This window comes from Trachurus japonicus, chromosome 24, assembly GCF_045865225.1.
Source record: "Trachurus japonicus isolate A0001 chromosome 24, Traja_1.0".
Lineage (NCBI taxonomy): Eukaryota > Metazoa > Chordata > Actinopteri > Carangiformes > Carangidae > Trachurus > Trachurus japonicus.
The window spans coordinates 24947990-24965810 of record NC_140930.1 but is presented as its reverse complement, the minus strand read 5'-3'; the positions used below and the strand labels follow the sequence as shown (position 1 = coordinate 24965810).

Below are 17821 nucleotides of genomic sequence, written 5' to 3'. Positions count from 1 at the left end.
TTAATCAACAGTACAAATAGGGTCCCATCCCATAATGCAAGGCATCAAACACCTGCTATCTTTGCCTGGTTTCTATTGAAAGAGACCAAAACACCACTCTCACACTCTCCCCCAGCTGCTTTCTACTAATGCAGAAGCTCTGACAAGTCGATTACTGAATGCAGTAGAAACGTCAGGAGTCCAGTGACGTTTAGTTGCAAAAATACAGCACATTTTGCTGACTGTGATAGTTTGAGCAACTCAACTCAGTTCATTTCCCTGTCAACACTCGCTAACTATTGTTGGAAGATAGATAGGAACACTGATGCACTCGGTAATCCACTCTTTATGGCTTCCCCACAACGAGCAAGCAGCTGGAGGAGAGTGGCTGAACCAGGCAAAGCTAGCAGGTGATGCGTCGTATTATGTGCTCGGACCCTATTTTGTACTGTTGATGAAGTTTGGTGCTTCTGAGCATTATTTGTGGCTGTGAATGGCTTTTTTGATGGAGGTTTGCTGGTGGAGGAATCGGCAGCAGTGTATTGCTATTGTGCAGCCTTTGCTGAAGTTGCTACAAGCAGAGAAGCTAGCGGTCGGCAAACTTGATCTCTCGAGGGTGGAACCTTACTCGGTGTCATGGTGTGTTAGACCTTGGGTTAAACTTACGCCAAAATATCCCTTGAAGTAAACGACACAACTTGTTTCCCTATTGACCACCTTTTCTTCTCACAGTATAATCAACGGATTTGCATTACCGTTGAAAGAAGAGCACAAGATATTCCTGCTGAAAGTCCTGCTGCCTCTACACAAAGTCAAGTCACTTAGTGTATATCACCCACAGGTAATTATTTTGCCAGTGTTGCATAATGCTTTGTGGCGCCATAACCTCCACATTCTAACCTCAGTTGTAAGAGGAAATGTAATATTATCTCTCTTCCATAGCTGGCCTACTGTGTGGTACAATTCTTAGAGAAGGATAGCACCCTCACAGAACCGGTAAGATTTGATTTATTAATGTTGTTATGTTGTTAGTATTGTTGATTGAGTTATCCTTCAATAACCTTTCTGTCCAAGATACAACTCTGGTATGAACCCGAGGGCTGCCTTGACAAAGTCCTGTTTTCATCCATTAATTTCACTTGTGTGCTGAGTCGTAATGTGATTTGTCGGGCACTCATGGACAGTATATTTGGCCACGAAAAATATGTCAGTGATATTATTTTGTCTCCTATAGCCAGGGAAATGCATTAGAATGATTTGATAAAATTAAAAGAGTAGGGGTAAACTGAGAGAAAATCAGATGCAAGCTATTTCCTCCTGAGCCTGTGTGCTTCCAAAACAATGGAGAAGAAAAACAAACTTTGAGTCCACTAAAATCAGATAAAGGCCCCTCCACTGGGAGACGAGCACAATGATATACAAACAAAGTGTCCACATAACTGTCTGTGCTCTGTCTGTCTAAATATGTTGTCCACCGTGTAGTGTGTTGTTGCCCTGCAGTCCTTCACAACAGATTATTAGTTGGACAAATCAGCTGTTCAAACATTGTTCATTAGTAATCCTGTTGTCCTGTGTGTGTGCACGTGTGCAGACCGTGATGGCTTTGTTAAAGTACTGGCCAAAGACCCACAGTCCCAAAGAGGTGATGTTCCTCAACGAACTGGAGGAGATCCTGGACGTCATTGAGCCCTCAGAGTTTGTTAAAGTCATGGAGCCTCTCTTCAGACAGCTGGCCAAGTGTGTGTCCAGCCCCCACTTTCAGGTCTGACATTCATCTTTACACTATGGAAGTACTTTTTGTATCAAATCAATCCAAACAAAACTTCTTCAAAGTCAAACAAAAATAAGAGCTTGAGAGAGACCAAGTTCCGGAGCGCTGAGCTATCAATCAAAAACTCATTAGCCCCTGAAGAAGCCCGCCCACCTGAGAGGTTTGTGTCAGAACTGCAAACAAAAACTGAAGATGACAGCAAGAGCAAAACCCTGTTTACTGAAAATGAAGCAAAGCAAACCGTAAACAAAAACATTTATCAAAATAATTAAAAGACCAATATATTTGTAATTTGTTTTCAAGTTATACATTTTGCTTTTGAGGTTACAGTTTTTTGCTTCAATGCATTTATTTCTCTCTCAAATTAAGTTTTATTCTTTCTCAAGCTCTTATTTTTGTTTGTTTGGATTAATTTGATATAAAAGTAATTCCATATACTTAGGCAAATGCTGTGCGTTCTAGTTGATTCTCTGTTTGGATATAGAGGTTGTCTGTGGATATATGTAACCTGGATGTTTCATTAGGTGGCAGAGCGAGCTCTGTACTACTGGAACAATGAGTACATCATGAGCCTGATCAGTGACAACGCCGCCAAGATCCTGCCAATCATGTTCCCGGCCCTCTACCGCAACTCCAAGACTCACTGGAACAAGTGAGTCACTGCACCAGCTTCTCCCGCTGTCTGTGTGTGTCTGTGTGTGTGTGTGTGTGTGTGTGTGTGTGTGTCTGCCTGATGATGGGCCGGGATGATAGCCGGGGAAGTAAATTTGACCCCGTGCTAATCTTTGTGTGTCTGCAGGACCATACACGGGTTGATCTACAATGCTCTGAAACTCTTCATGGAGATGAACCAGAAACTGTTTGATGACTGCACCCAACAGTTCAGGGCAGAGAAAAGCAAGTAAGTCACACACAAGACATCATTTCTGAATTTCCAGTGCAGCTACAGATCTCCCATACACTGTATTGAAAGCATCAGAAACTGAAACTGAAGAAAGCAGATAAGAGAACTGAACTGTTCCTGGAAGGCTTTGAACTAATCAGATCTGTGATGTCAGAGTAAGAGTACATTTTTTCCCTTTTTTGAAGTCATTTTCTGATAATTGTGTCTGCTCGGTGTCTCAGAGAGAAAGCCAAATGGAAAGAGAGAGAAGAAGCGTGGCTGAAGATCGAGAATCTAGCAAAGTCAAACCCACAGGTAAGCAAAGAGAATTTCTCACCGACTCAGGCCCCGTGTGGATCTGACACATGTCTGGTGGTCTGACCGCCAAATATGGCTGTCCATTACAATATAACCCCATTTGATGGGCTTCACCTTGACTGGCTCAGTCCTACACCCCCAATAAATACATGGACAACAGACTTTTCTATCACAGAGTCTTTCATCTTTGCAAATACAAATGATGTAGGTGGTGTTTTTGCATATTGAGTGGGGAGGTGAGATCTGATCACTTAACACATTTTAATGCCAGGTATGCACAGTGCCTGATGTGTTTCAAGATTAAACTTGAACATTTGCAGTCAGAGCCAGAGGCTCTGGGATGATCCACCTGAAAATATCAGAAAATATATCTGACATCAGACTCTTCTTGAAATATTATTGGAGGGTTTTTCCCTTGAATTGTTTTGTTTCTCTTCACAGTACTTTTTATGCACCCAATTGCTTTGATTGCTAAAGATTATTATTATTATTAGTGTGACTGCTGAAGCAGTCACACTATTGTTCTTCTGTTTGGCCATTTTCTTCCGCCTTTTTACGGTCTTCTTCTAGTCCTTCATACTTTGTGCTATTTCAACAATTCATATATCAAAACGTGCAGCTTTTTTTGAACTTTATCGGCATTACTTTTCTCTTTTTAACTATTTATACTTTTTAAAATATTTAACTTTTTCACAAAAAATCTCACATTCATCAAAGTCTCAACCTCTCTTCTTCACAACTCCACTGTAGTGTAGGGGTTAGAGTGGATGCTTGCCAACCCTAAGGTCACTGGTTCGAATCCAAGGGAAGAACTCTTGTTATGTTATGTTGAATTCTGCTCTCCTCCACTGCCTTCAATTGGTTACAGGTGTTTGTTATCTCCTTGATTACTCATACCAGTTTGCAGCACAGCATCACATTACAATGAATGACAACAGTTTTGAAAGCAGTGTGCTCTCTGTAGCCGAGTGGCAGAGTAAAGGTTTAGTGATCATATGGTCATGGGTTCGATTCCTGCCTCAGTCTTTTCACTTCATTGCTTGACTTTTGATTCCAATTATTCAGCTGTCATTGGACAGTCTTTGATTCCTCATAGTATAAAGCTCATTGTAACTCAGGTTCTCTGTGGCCATATGGTTAGTGCTCAGCCTGAAATTCACAGACATTTTCATTCTAAGTCATTCAAGCTTGACTCTCAAGCTTTCTTGATGTTGACAGTGTGCAGATCATTAACAGACAACAGTCTCTGCAACTGTGTGTGCACTGTGGCCTAGAGGCAGAGAGGAAGTCTAATGACCATGAGTATGTGGGTTCGATTCCGACCTTGGTCAAACATTTGTATGGTGATCACTGCTTGCACTATTTGCTAATTCTGCAACAGCGTTCAGTTGCTGTCAGCAGTCACACCATTTCCATTCTTGGAAATGCTTTTTCTAGTTATTATTATTATTATTATTATTATCATTGTCACTACAAGAATGCCTCAGCAAGTTCAGTATCATCAAAATATTTTAAGTTGCAAAGAGACTTCACATTTGTGCATGTCAGTGTGAGAGCAGAGGGTTTTTAATTACCCAAAATGAGTGTCTGACTGTGAAAAAAGATTGCAATGCAAATATTAAATATTTGCAAATGATGTAAACGTCAAGTGATATCAATGTGATATCTGCTCTCCTTCCTGTGCAGTTTCTGGTGTACGTGGATTCAGTCGGCCCAGACGGTCCAATGGACATGGAGACAGACGGGCCGCTGCTGGACGACGTCAACATGTTAAAGAAAGCGGTGGTGGAGGAAGCAACACAGGTGAGGGACGGCGTTGCAGTCAATACACAGACACGTCTAAAGAAGGTTACATTGTGTACAGCTACACTTACAAGTAAATGCAGTGGTTTAAAGGATTATTAGTGTGACTGCTGAAGCAGTCACACTATTGTTCTTCTGTTTGGCCATTTTCTTCCGCCTTTTTACGGTCTTCTTCTAGTCCTTCATACTTTGTGCTATTTCAACAATTCATATATCAAAACGTGCAGCTTCTTTTGAACTTTATCGGCATTACTTTTCTCTTTTTAACTATTTATACTTTTTCAAATATTTAACTTTTTCACAAAAAATCTCACATTCATCAAAGTCTCAACCTCTTTTCTTCACAACTCCACTGTAGTGTAGGGGTTAGGGTAACTGCCTGCCAACCCTAAGGTCACTGGTTCGAATCCAAGGGAAGAACTCTTATTATGTTATGTTGAATTCTGCTCTCCTCCACCGCCTTCAATTGGTTACAGGTGTTTGTTATCTCCTTGATTACTCATACCAGTTTGCAGCACATCATCACATTACAATGAATGACAACAGTTTTGAAAGCAGTGTGCTCTCTGTAGCCGAGTGGCAGAGTAAAGGTTTAGTGATCATATGGTCATGGGTTCGATTCCTGCCTCAGTCTTTTCACTTCCTTGCTTGACTTTTGATTCCAATTATTCAGCTGTCATTGGACAGTCTTTGATTCCTCATAGTATAAAGCTCATTGTAACTCAGGTTCTCTGTGGCCATATGGTTAGTGCTCAGCCTGAAATTCACAGACATTTTCATTCTAAGTCATTCAAGCTTGACTCTCAAGCTTTCTTGATGTTGACAGTGTGCAGATCATTAACAGACAACAGTCTCTGCAACTGTGTGTGCACTGTGGCCTAGAGGCAGAGTGGAAGTCTATTGACCATGAGGTTGTGGGTTCGACTCCGACCTTGGTCAAACATTTGTATGGTGATCACAGCTTGCACTATTTGCTAATTCTGCAACAGCGTTCAGTTGCTGTCAGCAGTCACACCATTTCCATTCTTGGAAATGCTTTTTCTAGTTTTGTATCTTGTTTGTAATTTAAATACGTGTAAAAAATGTAGTTGTGCTTGAGCAGAAACACCTGTGGCCTGTTTGCAGACGATGTTCAGGAAATAATTCTCATTTAATATTTACATCAGTTTGTGTTTGAAACACAACGAGGAGAGATTGCTTTTGAGTCAGGTAGTGTTTGGACAACATGGAGACAGCCGACTCATTTAGATGGGGTCGGAGGTTTATTCTGCCAAGTCCAGCTCACACTTGAGGCTATTTCAGGTAATGTAGCAGAGGAGGAAGAAGAACAGTCCCATTCACTCCATCGTTTAATGATTTATTTTGTCAGGATGATTACTGAAACCAAACAGACCAACTATTGGCCCAGCTGTTAAAGTTAAACCGGGACATAAAACTAATTTGTTTGTGATCAGGCTCTTTTCACATTGCTCATGTAGAAAATGTGAGAGCTCGGTGCGTGAGAAGGCAGATGTGTTTTTGTTTGTCTTGGATTCAAGGTAGAAAAATTAGAGGTAAGTGTCACACTTTTCTCTTTCCCATGGCCAGCAGAGTATCGTTGTTGAATGTTTCTAACGCTCGTCTGTCAAACTGTCTCCGTGTTGTCCAGATCCAAAAGGATCAGCGGCGAGAGCGCCCGTTGATGCGAAGGAAATCGGAGCTCCCCAAGGACATCTCCACCGTCACGGCCCTGGAGCTGCACCGGAGAGCCGAGGAGATGATAACGCCGCACGACGGCCACTGAAGAGACCGCCCGGGTCCACCGAAAACCAGCAGCAGCAGCAGCAGCAGCAGAAGCGTCCACAGAGGAGCCACAGGCCCACCGAGGCCCCCGCACAACAGCACAGCTCTGGTATCTCAGTCCAAGCCCAGCACAACAACAACACAACACAGAACTGAACAGTCCCAGCTCCACCTGACACAGAAAAATGTTAGAAGCCGCACATGTAAGCCCGGTTCGGCTTCCCCGGACCAGCGGTGCTCTGTCCTCCCTGACCCACCCACCCCCCCTCCCTCCCCTCATTGTCCAGCAGAGACGTCTGTGGCGCCGGACGCTCCTGCATGACCACCACACACCGCCAACTTCACCTAAGATACTGTAGTGTTGATACTTCTCCTCTTCCCTGAGTTTTTTTCGTTTTCTTTTCTCTTTCCCCGTCCTCTCAACCTGTTGTGTTTTTCGGGGGTGCTGTGCTGCCCCCTTCTGGTCATTTCTCTCAGGTGTTCTGTTCTGTGTGTGCGCGTGCGTGAGTGTGCGCGTGTGTTTGTATGTGTACGTGAGCCGTCTTCTCTTCTTGCCTCTTCTTTATAGATGTCAGGTGCTTGTACAAATAATAATATGAGCCCCTCCACAGAGGACGTCTTTGGTTTAATTAAAAAAAAACAAAAAGTGTCAGTCGATGAGAAAATGTCAGTCGATTCTATATATATTTAATATTAGCTATTTTTCTCATAACATTTAATCTAGACAGCTGTTTATATTTTTTCCTACATAGTATATTAGGAACTCTGATCAGAGTCGAACACTCTTCCTATCTGTATAGCTGTCCTGTTTGGAGCCTGCTTTTTTTTCTCTTGCTTCATTTTCCATCAGCTGTGAAGATTCATTGATCGTTGTGTTAATGAGGGCCGGGTCAGCGGGGACTCGCCAGTCGAGTGCATCTGGATTAAAAGAGTTACAACACAGCGGTGTCAATCAAACAGTGCCGGCCTGACAGAGGTCCAGGTACCAGATCTCTGTCCCTGTGTAGAAGCCCAGTTCAGTGCCAACTTTATTCACTAATTTAGTTCTTTCTTTATAAAAAAACAAAACAAACCAGATCCTTTTGGTCGTGTAGGGTAACACAGGTTTGCAGTGTCTGTGGCTCAGATGAGGTTGTTTAGAAACATTTCTAAAGTTTGCTGCGTCCGTTACATGAGAGGGGATTGCGGGATTTATTTTTGGTTGCCCATTCACATCCAGCCATTGTAAGCGTGCGTTCAACACGCACATTAGCATTCAGTACAGTCCGTATCGGTGTCATTCATGTGAGGCTTATGAGAGGTCAGAGAGATGTAGTTGCTTGTCTGGGATTTACACAATGTGTGGCCGTGTGTTGAGTGAAGTCAAACGGGGGCAGATACTGTGCTGATAGTAATTGCTTTTTTTTCTACTCGTCTCAAGCAAGACCCTTTTATTTATAAAACACTTGTTAGAGATTTAGAATGCATCATAGATGAGGTATGTTTGGTTTGCAGAGGTCAAACATAAGCCTTTCTTTTCACAGTGCCTTTTATAGTCTAAGGGGATATTTGCTCAACTGAGAATCGAGTAGCAGCGTTAACAAAAATGTCAGACCATAGAATGAAATGATGCCATTAGTTTCTAAAATCCAAAAAAACAAAAACAGCGATGCGTTCCAGTCTGTAGTCAGCACACCTCGGGCCCCTTGGACTCCAGCACATGCCTTGTCGAAGCTACAAAGTCCATTTTGTAGTTGAAAGCTTGAGAGGAGAAGTAGAGTGGTCGCCCCAAACCACTTTAGCAATGAAGCACTTCCTGATAAAACTTGAAAGAAAATAGAAACAAACTGAAAAAAAAACTAGTAAAGAATTGAAATCTGTGATGCTGTCTGTTTTGGTGTATGGGGTCAACCCCCCCCCCCGGGCGCCAGTCGATAAGAGCTAGCCTCTACAGGAGAGGAAATCACCTCCCATCATAACTGTTCCATTCTGTCCCCCCCTCTGTCCCATTCCACTTTTGATTTGTACCACTGTTTGACCCCCCCTCACCCCCCACTCACTCACTCACTCACTCCACTCCCTCCGTCCCCTCCCAGCTAAAAGCCTCCTACTCCCCTGTAGGGCTCGTTATTTGGACATCATTTTGACCTGCTTCTGGATGCTTGCAAGTTCTTTTTGTTGTGGTTTTCTTCTTCCTTTGCCTGCAGAACCTCCTTGTCAGTGTTTCAACTGAATGTGCAAATTTGTAAATAATAACTGCAGTCACACTGTTTCGTTCTCTCCACGTTTGTCTTGAAGAACAACATTCACCAAAGGCTTTTAACCCCCTCCCTCTCCCTCTCCCTCCCCTGACCCTGAGTATTACAGTGGATCTGATGATCAGTAATCTGCGTCCTCTGATTGTTGGCCGTCTGCGTTGTGGTGCGGTGCAGCAGCAGCACCTTGTTATTGCTCTATTGGTGACTGTTGTTCTTCTTGAAATGGCTTTAATACTGGCTTCTTTGGAGCTTTCTTCATTTTACATAAGCTTTGTTTTCTTTTTCTTTGAAAAGAATAATTATTGCAAGTGTCCTTTAGTATACGTCTCATACTAAATGGCTTCATCTAATATTGTACATATAATGTACTTTTATTTTATGTTATAACTATTATTAAATGGTAGATTTCATATTTTGTACAAAATACCCTGTGTACAGAATACAGAGGTTATTAGCAACTGCAGACAGTTGGTATGTGGCACAGACTTCAACACATGTGACTATTTACATTTAGAAACCGTATAGAAGTTGGATAGTTTTTTATCTACTTGTAATCCAACATCTTTTCCGTTTTTTTGTTTGTTTTCCACCTCCAGACATGTGTTGAGATCCTACATACATGAGCTTTTTGTGTGTGCTTTTATCCAAATCTCCAGTGGTGTACATCTATCTATATACAGCAAATAAAGAGAACATGTGAGTTTTATATTTTCATCCTAAAAAAAAAGAAACTGGTCTGTCGTTCATATGGGTCGTATTATTTTTTCCCTTGAGAAAGCAACCACACATTTCTCTCTGACATGCAGCTTTTCATATCACTGTCAGATTACTGCGAACATGATGAGATTCTGTCTAAAGAAAGGAAATGGAGTTGCAGAGAAGGGTTAGACTGTCCTAGAAATCAAATCTCAAGACATGTAAAAGTGTAGATGTATTGTTTTTCTGCAAACACTTGAGGACACTTGGACCTGTGAAGCAGCCGATGGTGTTAGCAACCACAAGTGTCTGTTGTGTTGATGGCAGCCAACCAACACTTGACACAGGCCCATGGAGACGGACCAAGCTCTGGTAGTGATTGCGAGCAGGTGCATCCTATTTGGATCAGTCGACTGAGACTACAGGCACAATCTCAAATATTCAGTTTTACTTTAAACAAAACCAACATCATTTATCTATCTCAGTGTATTTTTTGGTAACATTTTATAATAGGAATACACTATCAAGCATTAGTTAAACATTAAATACTGAATTCATCATTTATAACACATGAATACTTAGTATGTAGTTTATCAACACAGTTAAAAACGTTTAACTCATCATTGATAAGCACTAACTGTATTTATAAACTACATACTAATGGGTATTCATGTGTTATAAATGAAGAATTCAGTATTTATTAACGCTTAACTAATGCTTAATAGTGTGTACTTATTATAAAGTGTTACCCATTTTCTTTTTATTACAGTAAATAGAAAATAATCAGTCTAGGTCCTCCCTACAGTGTTCACCCTAAAGAATCTGAAAAACAAGTGACGAGTCTGTTTCAGTTTAGTTTATCTATTTAAATATGGTATTGTTGTTATGTTGAAAGATGAGTCCAGATCATGTGACCTACATCTGTCTTCAATCAGTTGTTCCCGCTTTTCCCTTCACTCAAGAAGAAACGTCAGATGTGGTAAGAAATATAAATTTGCACGTTTGACACTGCACAAGTAAGTTGAGCATTGAACTGAAGTGTGACAGTGCAACATGTTTCTTTCAGCAGACAGCGCGAGTGCACATACAGGACGGCCTGTTCATAACTCATATTTATAAATCCCTGTTGAATCAGAAGAACTCAAGTGAACATTTGCTTCTCTGATGCCACCTGCTGGACAAACCCTGGTAAACATTCACTGTTATAAATACCACCCGTAGGTCTGATGATTTATCTGAGCTGCTTCAGATTCATATCTTATCTGTCACTGGTGTTGAGTTGCAGCATAAATGTTGCAGTCGATCAAAGCAAAACATGGTTTAAACACACATCAAGTAGTTTTATCTGGGTTGAGTCTTCAACATTGTAATTGAAGGGAATATTTAAATCTAGATTCAATAACATCAGATTTCTAAATGACATCCTCATGCAGTATTTAACAGTAGATAAATAACGAGGTCCATTCTCTATGATCAGAGAATGACACTTACTTAGGCCTTATATGTTAATTCCTTTTCTTGCATTGTTGCTGTTTATTTGAATGGCCTGATGTGCTACTTCCTGTTGAAGTAGCTGCTCTAATATGTCCCTGCCTTTGTTTTAAAATCAGTACAGGCGTGACGACACACTGAATTTACCGCCTTAAGTGGCGCTGACATTCTGCTTCGTTCACGAGCCGTCACATTTTCATAGCGACTCATTTGGAGGACGCTGTTTCTCTTTTGGGAGATGTTGCTAGGTGCTTCTATTGGCCGTTCACAGTTGTCTTAACACTCTCTTAATTGGCTTGTCTGAGGTCACTTAAGTTCCTCTATTCATCTGAAGACAACAGTGAGGATTGGCGCCCGCCCTCCCTCTTGTGTCTAACACCCCTGCTGGGATCTGTGCTGAACCCGGTTGAACCTGCGGGGATTTAGAGAACAAACAGACCCCGCACATTTTTCACCTCTAGAATGGAAAATGTCGGCTCGGCTGCTGTGGCACTGATGACAGTTGGTGAAAGAGGCCAAATTGTACCAGTTATCGATTAATGTGCCTACTTGATGGTTGATTTCCTCCTCATTTTCATTCCACAGACATGTTTTTCAGGGCTGAACCTGCATTCTGGATGTATTATAACGAAAATAGAATATTGTAGCATAATACCCCTTGTCCCCAGACTGGCCTAATGAGGATACAAATTATGGCCCACAAAAACACCAATTTACTCCATTAAACACACATTGTACCCCAATTATCTAAGAGGGAATATTCCTCTGGGTTGGATGCGTCATTGAATATCAAAATACGTCAGTGGTTTTTGTGGGTGGTTAAAAGACTCAGTGCTCAGATAAGGTCACTGTGGTTCATTGTTTCTGCCTGCAGTCAGAGCGCTGTACCATCAGGCTCGACATGAACTGTGGTGTGTTGCTTTTTTATTCTGTTTCATTCTTTTTTTCCCCTTCCCTTCCTTTTTTTTTTTTTTTTTTTAATGCCCTCCCCTTCCTGGTCCTCGCAACCAAAACATATCTCGCCACGACTGGAGATGTCAGAATCTATCGCCATGGAAACAGAGCTCAAAAGTTTGGAGTGTCGACCCCCGTTGTGACTACATCCAATCAGATTTAAGGAAAAGCTTTCAGCGCTGCATTACTTTGCTGTGTAGTGCAGTGTGGGTACGTGTATGTGGATTTGATTTTGTCAGTGTGTGTGTGTTTGAGTGGGGAGGGGGAGGCAGAGGGGGGAGGGGGAGTGTTTATTGGGGAACGGGAACCAGGAAGTGAGAGGAAAGTGACTCATCACAACACCCTGGGGGTCTGAGATCTGTCCTACCTCTGTGGTCCTGCATCTTGTCTCTTCACCTTCCCTCCTCTCACGTGAGGCTTCTACAGCACCTCAGGTCCTCCAAAGTGACGAGTCACACCTCGCACCCTGACCCCCACCCCCACCCCAGAGGACGGAGGGTTGGGGTGCAGCCCGGTCCTGCTTTCTTTGATGCTTGACACTCGGCTTCAAAGTCCTTCTCATCAAAGCCGGGACTTGGGATCAGGCCCAGCAGCAGCTCGGCATCCTGCCTTCCACACACAAGAAAGAGAGACGGGATGGAGCGTCTCCTCTTTAGGTTCATCCGACTTTAACAAGGCTAACTTCCTTACAAGGGACGCCATGAGACAAAGTTGGTATAATACACACAGGGAAGGGCTAAAACTCTGAGCTCAAAACATGTTGCTAGTGTTTATGTCTGGAAAACAACAAGATATCAGGTTGTACAAGAAAACAAAATATGAGTTACAGGGCTGATTTGTAATCATCAATTAAAAATGAGATAGATAAGTGTCACACATGTAATGGTGTGAGCATTGGAATCTCCAAAGTACACAGCAGCAGAAGTCTTTATAACATATACATTTCCAAATGACTTCCAATAGCATCACAACATATGAATGAATGAATATGAATATGTCAGTTGTTCTAATAGCATGAATAATAAGTATATATATACTGTATATATGTATGCATGTGTGTGTGTGTGTGTGTGTGTGTGTGTTTGTTTGTCCGTCTGGGTTCGAGGTAGAAAAATGAAAGATAAGTGTCACTTTTCTGTTTCCCATGGCCAGCAATATACACACACACACACACATTCATATTCATGCTATTGGAAATAATTTGGAAAATGTTTTCCAGTTAGAATTTGTACATGCACAATATATATGTGTGTGTGTGTGTGTATTATACTGTACATATGAGACATTTGCTTTTTATAGTTGTTTCCTATTGCTGGTGTTAGGTTCAGAAAACTTCCTGACAGTGTGAGGCCGACGACGGGGAAGCTTCAGGGAATAAACGGTGAGAAGGGTAAAACTCATGAGGTGTGAGGAGCTGTGAAGTGTCTACGGTAATCTGGTCCTAAATGAAGCAACACCAGTTCCTGCAGCTGCTCAGACGATGAAAGAACAATGTTGCACTGCATTCTTACCACTACATTAAAATGAAAGAGAAGCCGATAAATGATTTAATATCATGGCGTATAAAAAACGCTGATGGAATAAACTCTCAGTCTACCTGTTCTGCACTGTCACTCAGTGACTCCTGCACCCTTTGCCACTGGAACATGTTGGTAATCTGACAGCATCAGTTTCCAGCCTGATGCTGTCGGGTTCAGCATGACCTCTGGGTCTCTCTCAGCCTTCACAGAGACTGACATTTCTCATGTGTGCAGCTGCCTTTTACTATTTCATGGCTGCCTTTAAAGGGATAGTTCAACATTTTGGCAAATTCTCCTGTCACCATAATCCCTATAGTTTTAGGGAGTAGGTTCATTACCTTTAATTGTCGGTGCAAGCTGTTTTGAGATCAGCGGGGCAGAGACACAAGCTGCTCCACGAACACAATGGAGGCTCATGGTATTTCTACGTTTCCCTCATCAAACTAAATACACAATCCAACAATTCCAAAACACTCTTGTGGACAGGTTGTGACCTGCACATTCACCACGCTATGAAATAATAACGTATAATTATGTAACGACACACAACAATAACGTATAATTATGTAACAAAAACAACTCTATCTCGTAACGTTCCATTATTATTTCATAGCATAGGTGAATGTGCAGGTCACAACTTGTCCATGAGAGCGTCTTGGAGCTGTTGGATTGTGTATTTGATGAGTTTGATGAGGGATAGGCAGATATACAGACATCCAGCTGTCTATCCATTGTCTATACTAGCTACTTATCCTGCAGGGTTGCTGAGGAGGCTGTAATAATGTGGGGGTTGGGTGCACCCTGCACAGATCACCGTTTGACCACAGGGCTGTGAGTGTGTGAACAAGACAGAGCCGTTTTCGAGGTAAATACGAAGACTGCTTGCTGAAAACTGCCCCTGATGGGAACGCGCATCAGCGGTTTTGCATGAATTTACCTCGAAAACAACTCTGTCTCGTAACGTTCTGTTATTATCTCATAGCGTGGTGAATGTGCAGGTCACAACTTGTCCACCAGAGCGTTGTGGAGTTGTTGGATTGTGTATTTGATGAGTTTGATGAGAGAAACCAAGAAATCCCATGAGCGTCCGTAACGTAGCTCTGAGCAGCTCACGGCTCTGCTCGGCCGTTCTGAAAATAGCTTACACCGACAAATAAAGGTAACAAACCTACTGCTATAGGATTATGGCAATGGGCCAATTTGCCAAAATGTTGAACTATCCCTTTAAGGTAAACAGTTCAGGTATAATTCAGCTATGAGCTCTGGTTTCAGATGAAGAAACAAACTCCTAAATTATTGCTTTTGCCTCATCAAAATTTCACAGTGTAAAAAAAACCCCTGCAGAGTGTTGACTCTGTCCTTACCCCCACAACGTGTGTTTGTTTGTGTGCTCCATGTGGGTGAGTGTGCACATGCTCCTCTGTGTGCATATGGGAGATAGAAGTGTGGTAACCTCTGCGGCGGTAATCCCGCTGCCCGTCAGTCCGGGGCCGCATGAAGCCGAACCAGGACGCTCCTCCACTGTGACAGTCTGGAACAACACACGGACAACCTTTATTATCTTCCAATATCTGGGCCACCCGGGGACATTCCCATTGTCTGCCGAAGTCATGCAGACACATAAGCGCTCTTCTCTGTACAAGGCACACAGATAACTGTCTGTGACAATAGGTGGGGCAGATGAACTAGAACAGCGTGGACACGGCAACCTCACCTGACCGTCTGCAGCTCTCAGCACAGAAGGTCAGAACACACTTGAGGGACGTGAAGGGCAGGAAACACTGCGAACGAAGCATCGGCTCCACTTGGAAACAAGATGAGGAAGACAGAGGGAATTGGAGAGAGAGGGAGAGACACTTAGGCAGAGAGATGCACAGAGGTCTTTCACACTCTTTTGCTCTTTTTCCACTTGGCTGAGCGATAGACAGATGCACAGAAAGTGAAGGGAAACAACCTTTCACAGAAGGGGATGTTCAGATGAGCGGCTTTATCTGAACGGCATGGCCCAGTGCTTTTTCTCATGTGGATGCATGCATTTATGCACTGTGGACGTTTTGCAACGACTGTGTAGGTAAATTGTTTCTCCACATTTTTTCCACAAAATACATATTTTTTACGGATGGCGATGGTGTGTAAAAACTGGAGTTTCCAGTCACGTTTCACTCAGACTGCCTCTTGGCACTTCCCTTCCCTGCGGATATTGGAAAAGGGGTTTTTTCTCCGTTGCAGGTTTCTTGGAATATATAACACATCATAAAGGAACAAGCATGCAAACTTGTAGTAGAAATGAAAAACCTGATTATACAGAGTACGTTCTGCAACTCGACTCCATCCATGAAAGTCACGCTGCCACATGTGACCGTCCCTTCAACAGTTGTAGATGCACTCTATAGTGCATCAGAAAGCAAACAGGAGCCTCTTCTGCTGGATCTAATTGAAATGTTAGTCTGGTGTCTGTTAGCCAGGCTGCAAAAGGAAAAAAACGCACTAAAATGTGTTTTGTTGTCCTCTGCTGGATGTCCACTCCTGAGTTTCAGGTGTAATGGAAATTTTTATGTTTATGACCCTTGATTGAACTTTGAAGATGTATGCTCATGAACTTTAGGTGAACTACGAAGAAAGCGCAAGTTGCACGTCTGCTGTGCATAGAGCAGTATGCAGGTGTCCGACTTGGTTCCTGTTATTTTATGATGATTACGCTTAAGCAAGCAGTTGTCTCCATATCCAAAACCACAGTGAGATGTCAACGAAATCTCAACATGCCGAAGTGTGAAAAAACCACAACACAGGACAGGAAGTGTGAACCGTGTCCTCGCTGTTGCTTGGATTGGTGGTCTACGTTGTCCATGTTAAAGGGATAGTTCACCCAAAATTAAAATTTCACTCATTATTTACTCACCCTCATGTCAACTAAGAGCTGTGAGAATTTTCAGAGTCCTCCGTTCCTTCTCTGAGTTACGGGGGGGTCCGCGCAGCAGTATTTGTCCATATAATGGTTGTCAATGGATACCAACTTTCTTCGTCCAAAAAGACACACCAAAAAAAATCCAAATACCTCCATACTGCTCGTCTGTAATGTCCCTCTTGTATTGAAGCGCCGACATGAGAAATTGTTCCGAAAAAAATTAAATAAGTCTATATTTTAAGCTTGTTTGTAGCGGAAGCTCCCAGTGTCTCAGTTCACTGCTCTTCCTGTGTCTGTGCAAATCTCGCATGATTTGCACTGACCGGGGGAACAACTTCTCATGTCGGGGCTTCAATACAAGAGGGACATTACAGACGAGCTGCATGGAGGTATTTGGATGTTTTTTGGTGTCTCTTTTTGGACGAAGAAAGTTGGTATCCATTCCCAACCATTATATGGACAAATACTGCTGCGCGGACCCCCCCGTAACTCAGAGAAGGAACGGAGGACTCTGAAAATTCTTCCAGCCCTTAGTCGACATGAGGGTGAGTAGATAATGAGTGAAATTTGAATTTTGGGTGAACTATCTCTTTAATCATAGGTCATGGCCACTCGCCTCCATCTGCACATGTTGTGTAAACTTTCCTCAGGTTACTGTAGGAGAACTTACAAAAGGTGCTGCAGGCCTGTGAGGGGCAGATGCCTCCTGCGAGAGCTGTTCCAGGGTCAGAGAGTGGAACAGAGGCTGTGAAACGTGACAGCACTCACCGAGGTTATTGTCACATATTGTGAATGGTAAGGAAATATATATGAATCGACTGAAATGAATGGTGTTGGGGCCTCAGGGAGTCAGTCTGTTTGCGTGTTGTACAAACAGCTCTCGGAATATTTTGCTGCTTTATTTTTGAATTCAGTGACGACAACTTCATGAGAAAAATGATCGGTATTGCGTCAACAGTTTTTTTTAATGTGTGTGTGTTGTTTACTCCACAGCACCACAACAGAGCATCCATTGATTACATGAACCCCCCCCCCCTCCCCCACTCCTTCTGTTTCCATGTCTGTTATTACGGGGTAAAATGATTAAATAACTAATGTCAACATTTAACAAAAAGTGTGTGTCGGCAGCAGTCTCAGCGTCTATAACACACTGCACAAACAACCGTTTCTCCACGCTGATCATCTTGACATGGACAAGTGGTTTGACCCTGTCACATGCACCACAACAGCTGCAGGATGGTGAGGAATTAAATGAATGGTGGCTGAGATCTGTGGCGCTTTTCTCATGAAGGACTCCAGATCATGGGACAAGTGTGTGGTGTGGTGTGGTGATGGCTCTTTGACTGTGTTTTTTTTACAATATTCATAATTCAGCACTTGTGAGTAAATTATTTCACATGAATTCTACTGCTTTGTTTGTCGTAACACTCGGCAAACCAGGAAGTCTTTAGGCCGCTCAGTAAAACTAAATATATACAGTAT

The 17821-nt window shown here is 42.5% G+C and overlaps 1 protein-coding gene across 5 annotated transcripts in view; it reads left to right on the top strand.

The window, feature by feature from the left end:
• ppp2r5cb (protein phosphatase 2, regulatory subunit B', gamma b) overlaps positions 1-9504 on the top strand; it is a 36500-nt gene extending 26996 nt beyond the window's left edge. For all 5 annotated transcript variants that reach the window (XM_085771770.1, XM_085771771.1, XM_085771772.1 and 2 more), the window contains 8 exons: positions 712-820; positions 922-975; positions 1571-1741; positions 2275-2402; positions 2550-2651; positions 2876-2948; positions 4638-4754; positions 6403-9504. In XM_085771770.1, the coding sequence (XP_085627896.1) occupies positions 712-820; positions 922-975; positions 1571-1741; positions 2275-2402; positions 2550-2651; positions 2876-2948; positions 4638-4754; positions 6403-6537 (889 nt within the window). In that variant the 3' untranslated portion in view covers positions 6538-9504. The remainder of the gene's footprint in view (positions 1-711; positions 821-921; positions 976-1570; positions 1742-2274; positions 2403-2549; positions 2652-2875; positions 2949-4637; positions 4755-6402) is intronic.
• Positions 9505-17821: the final 8317 nt, after the last annotated feature.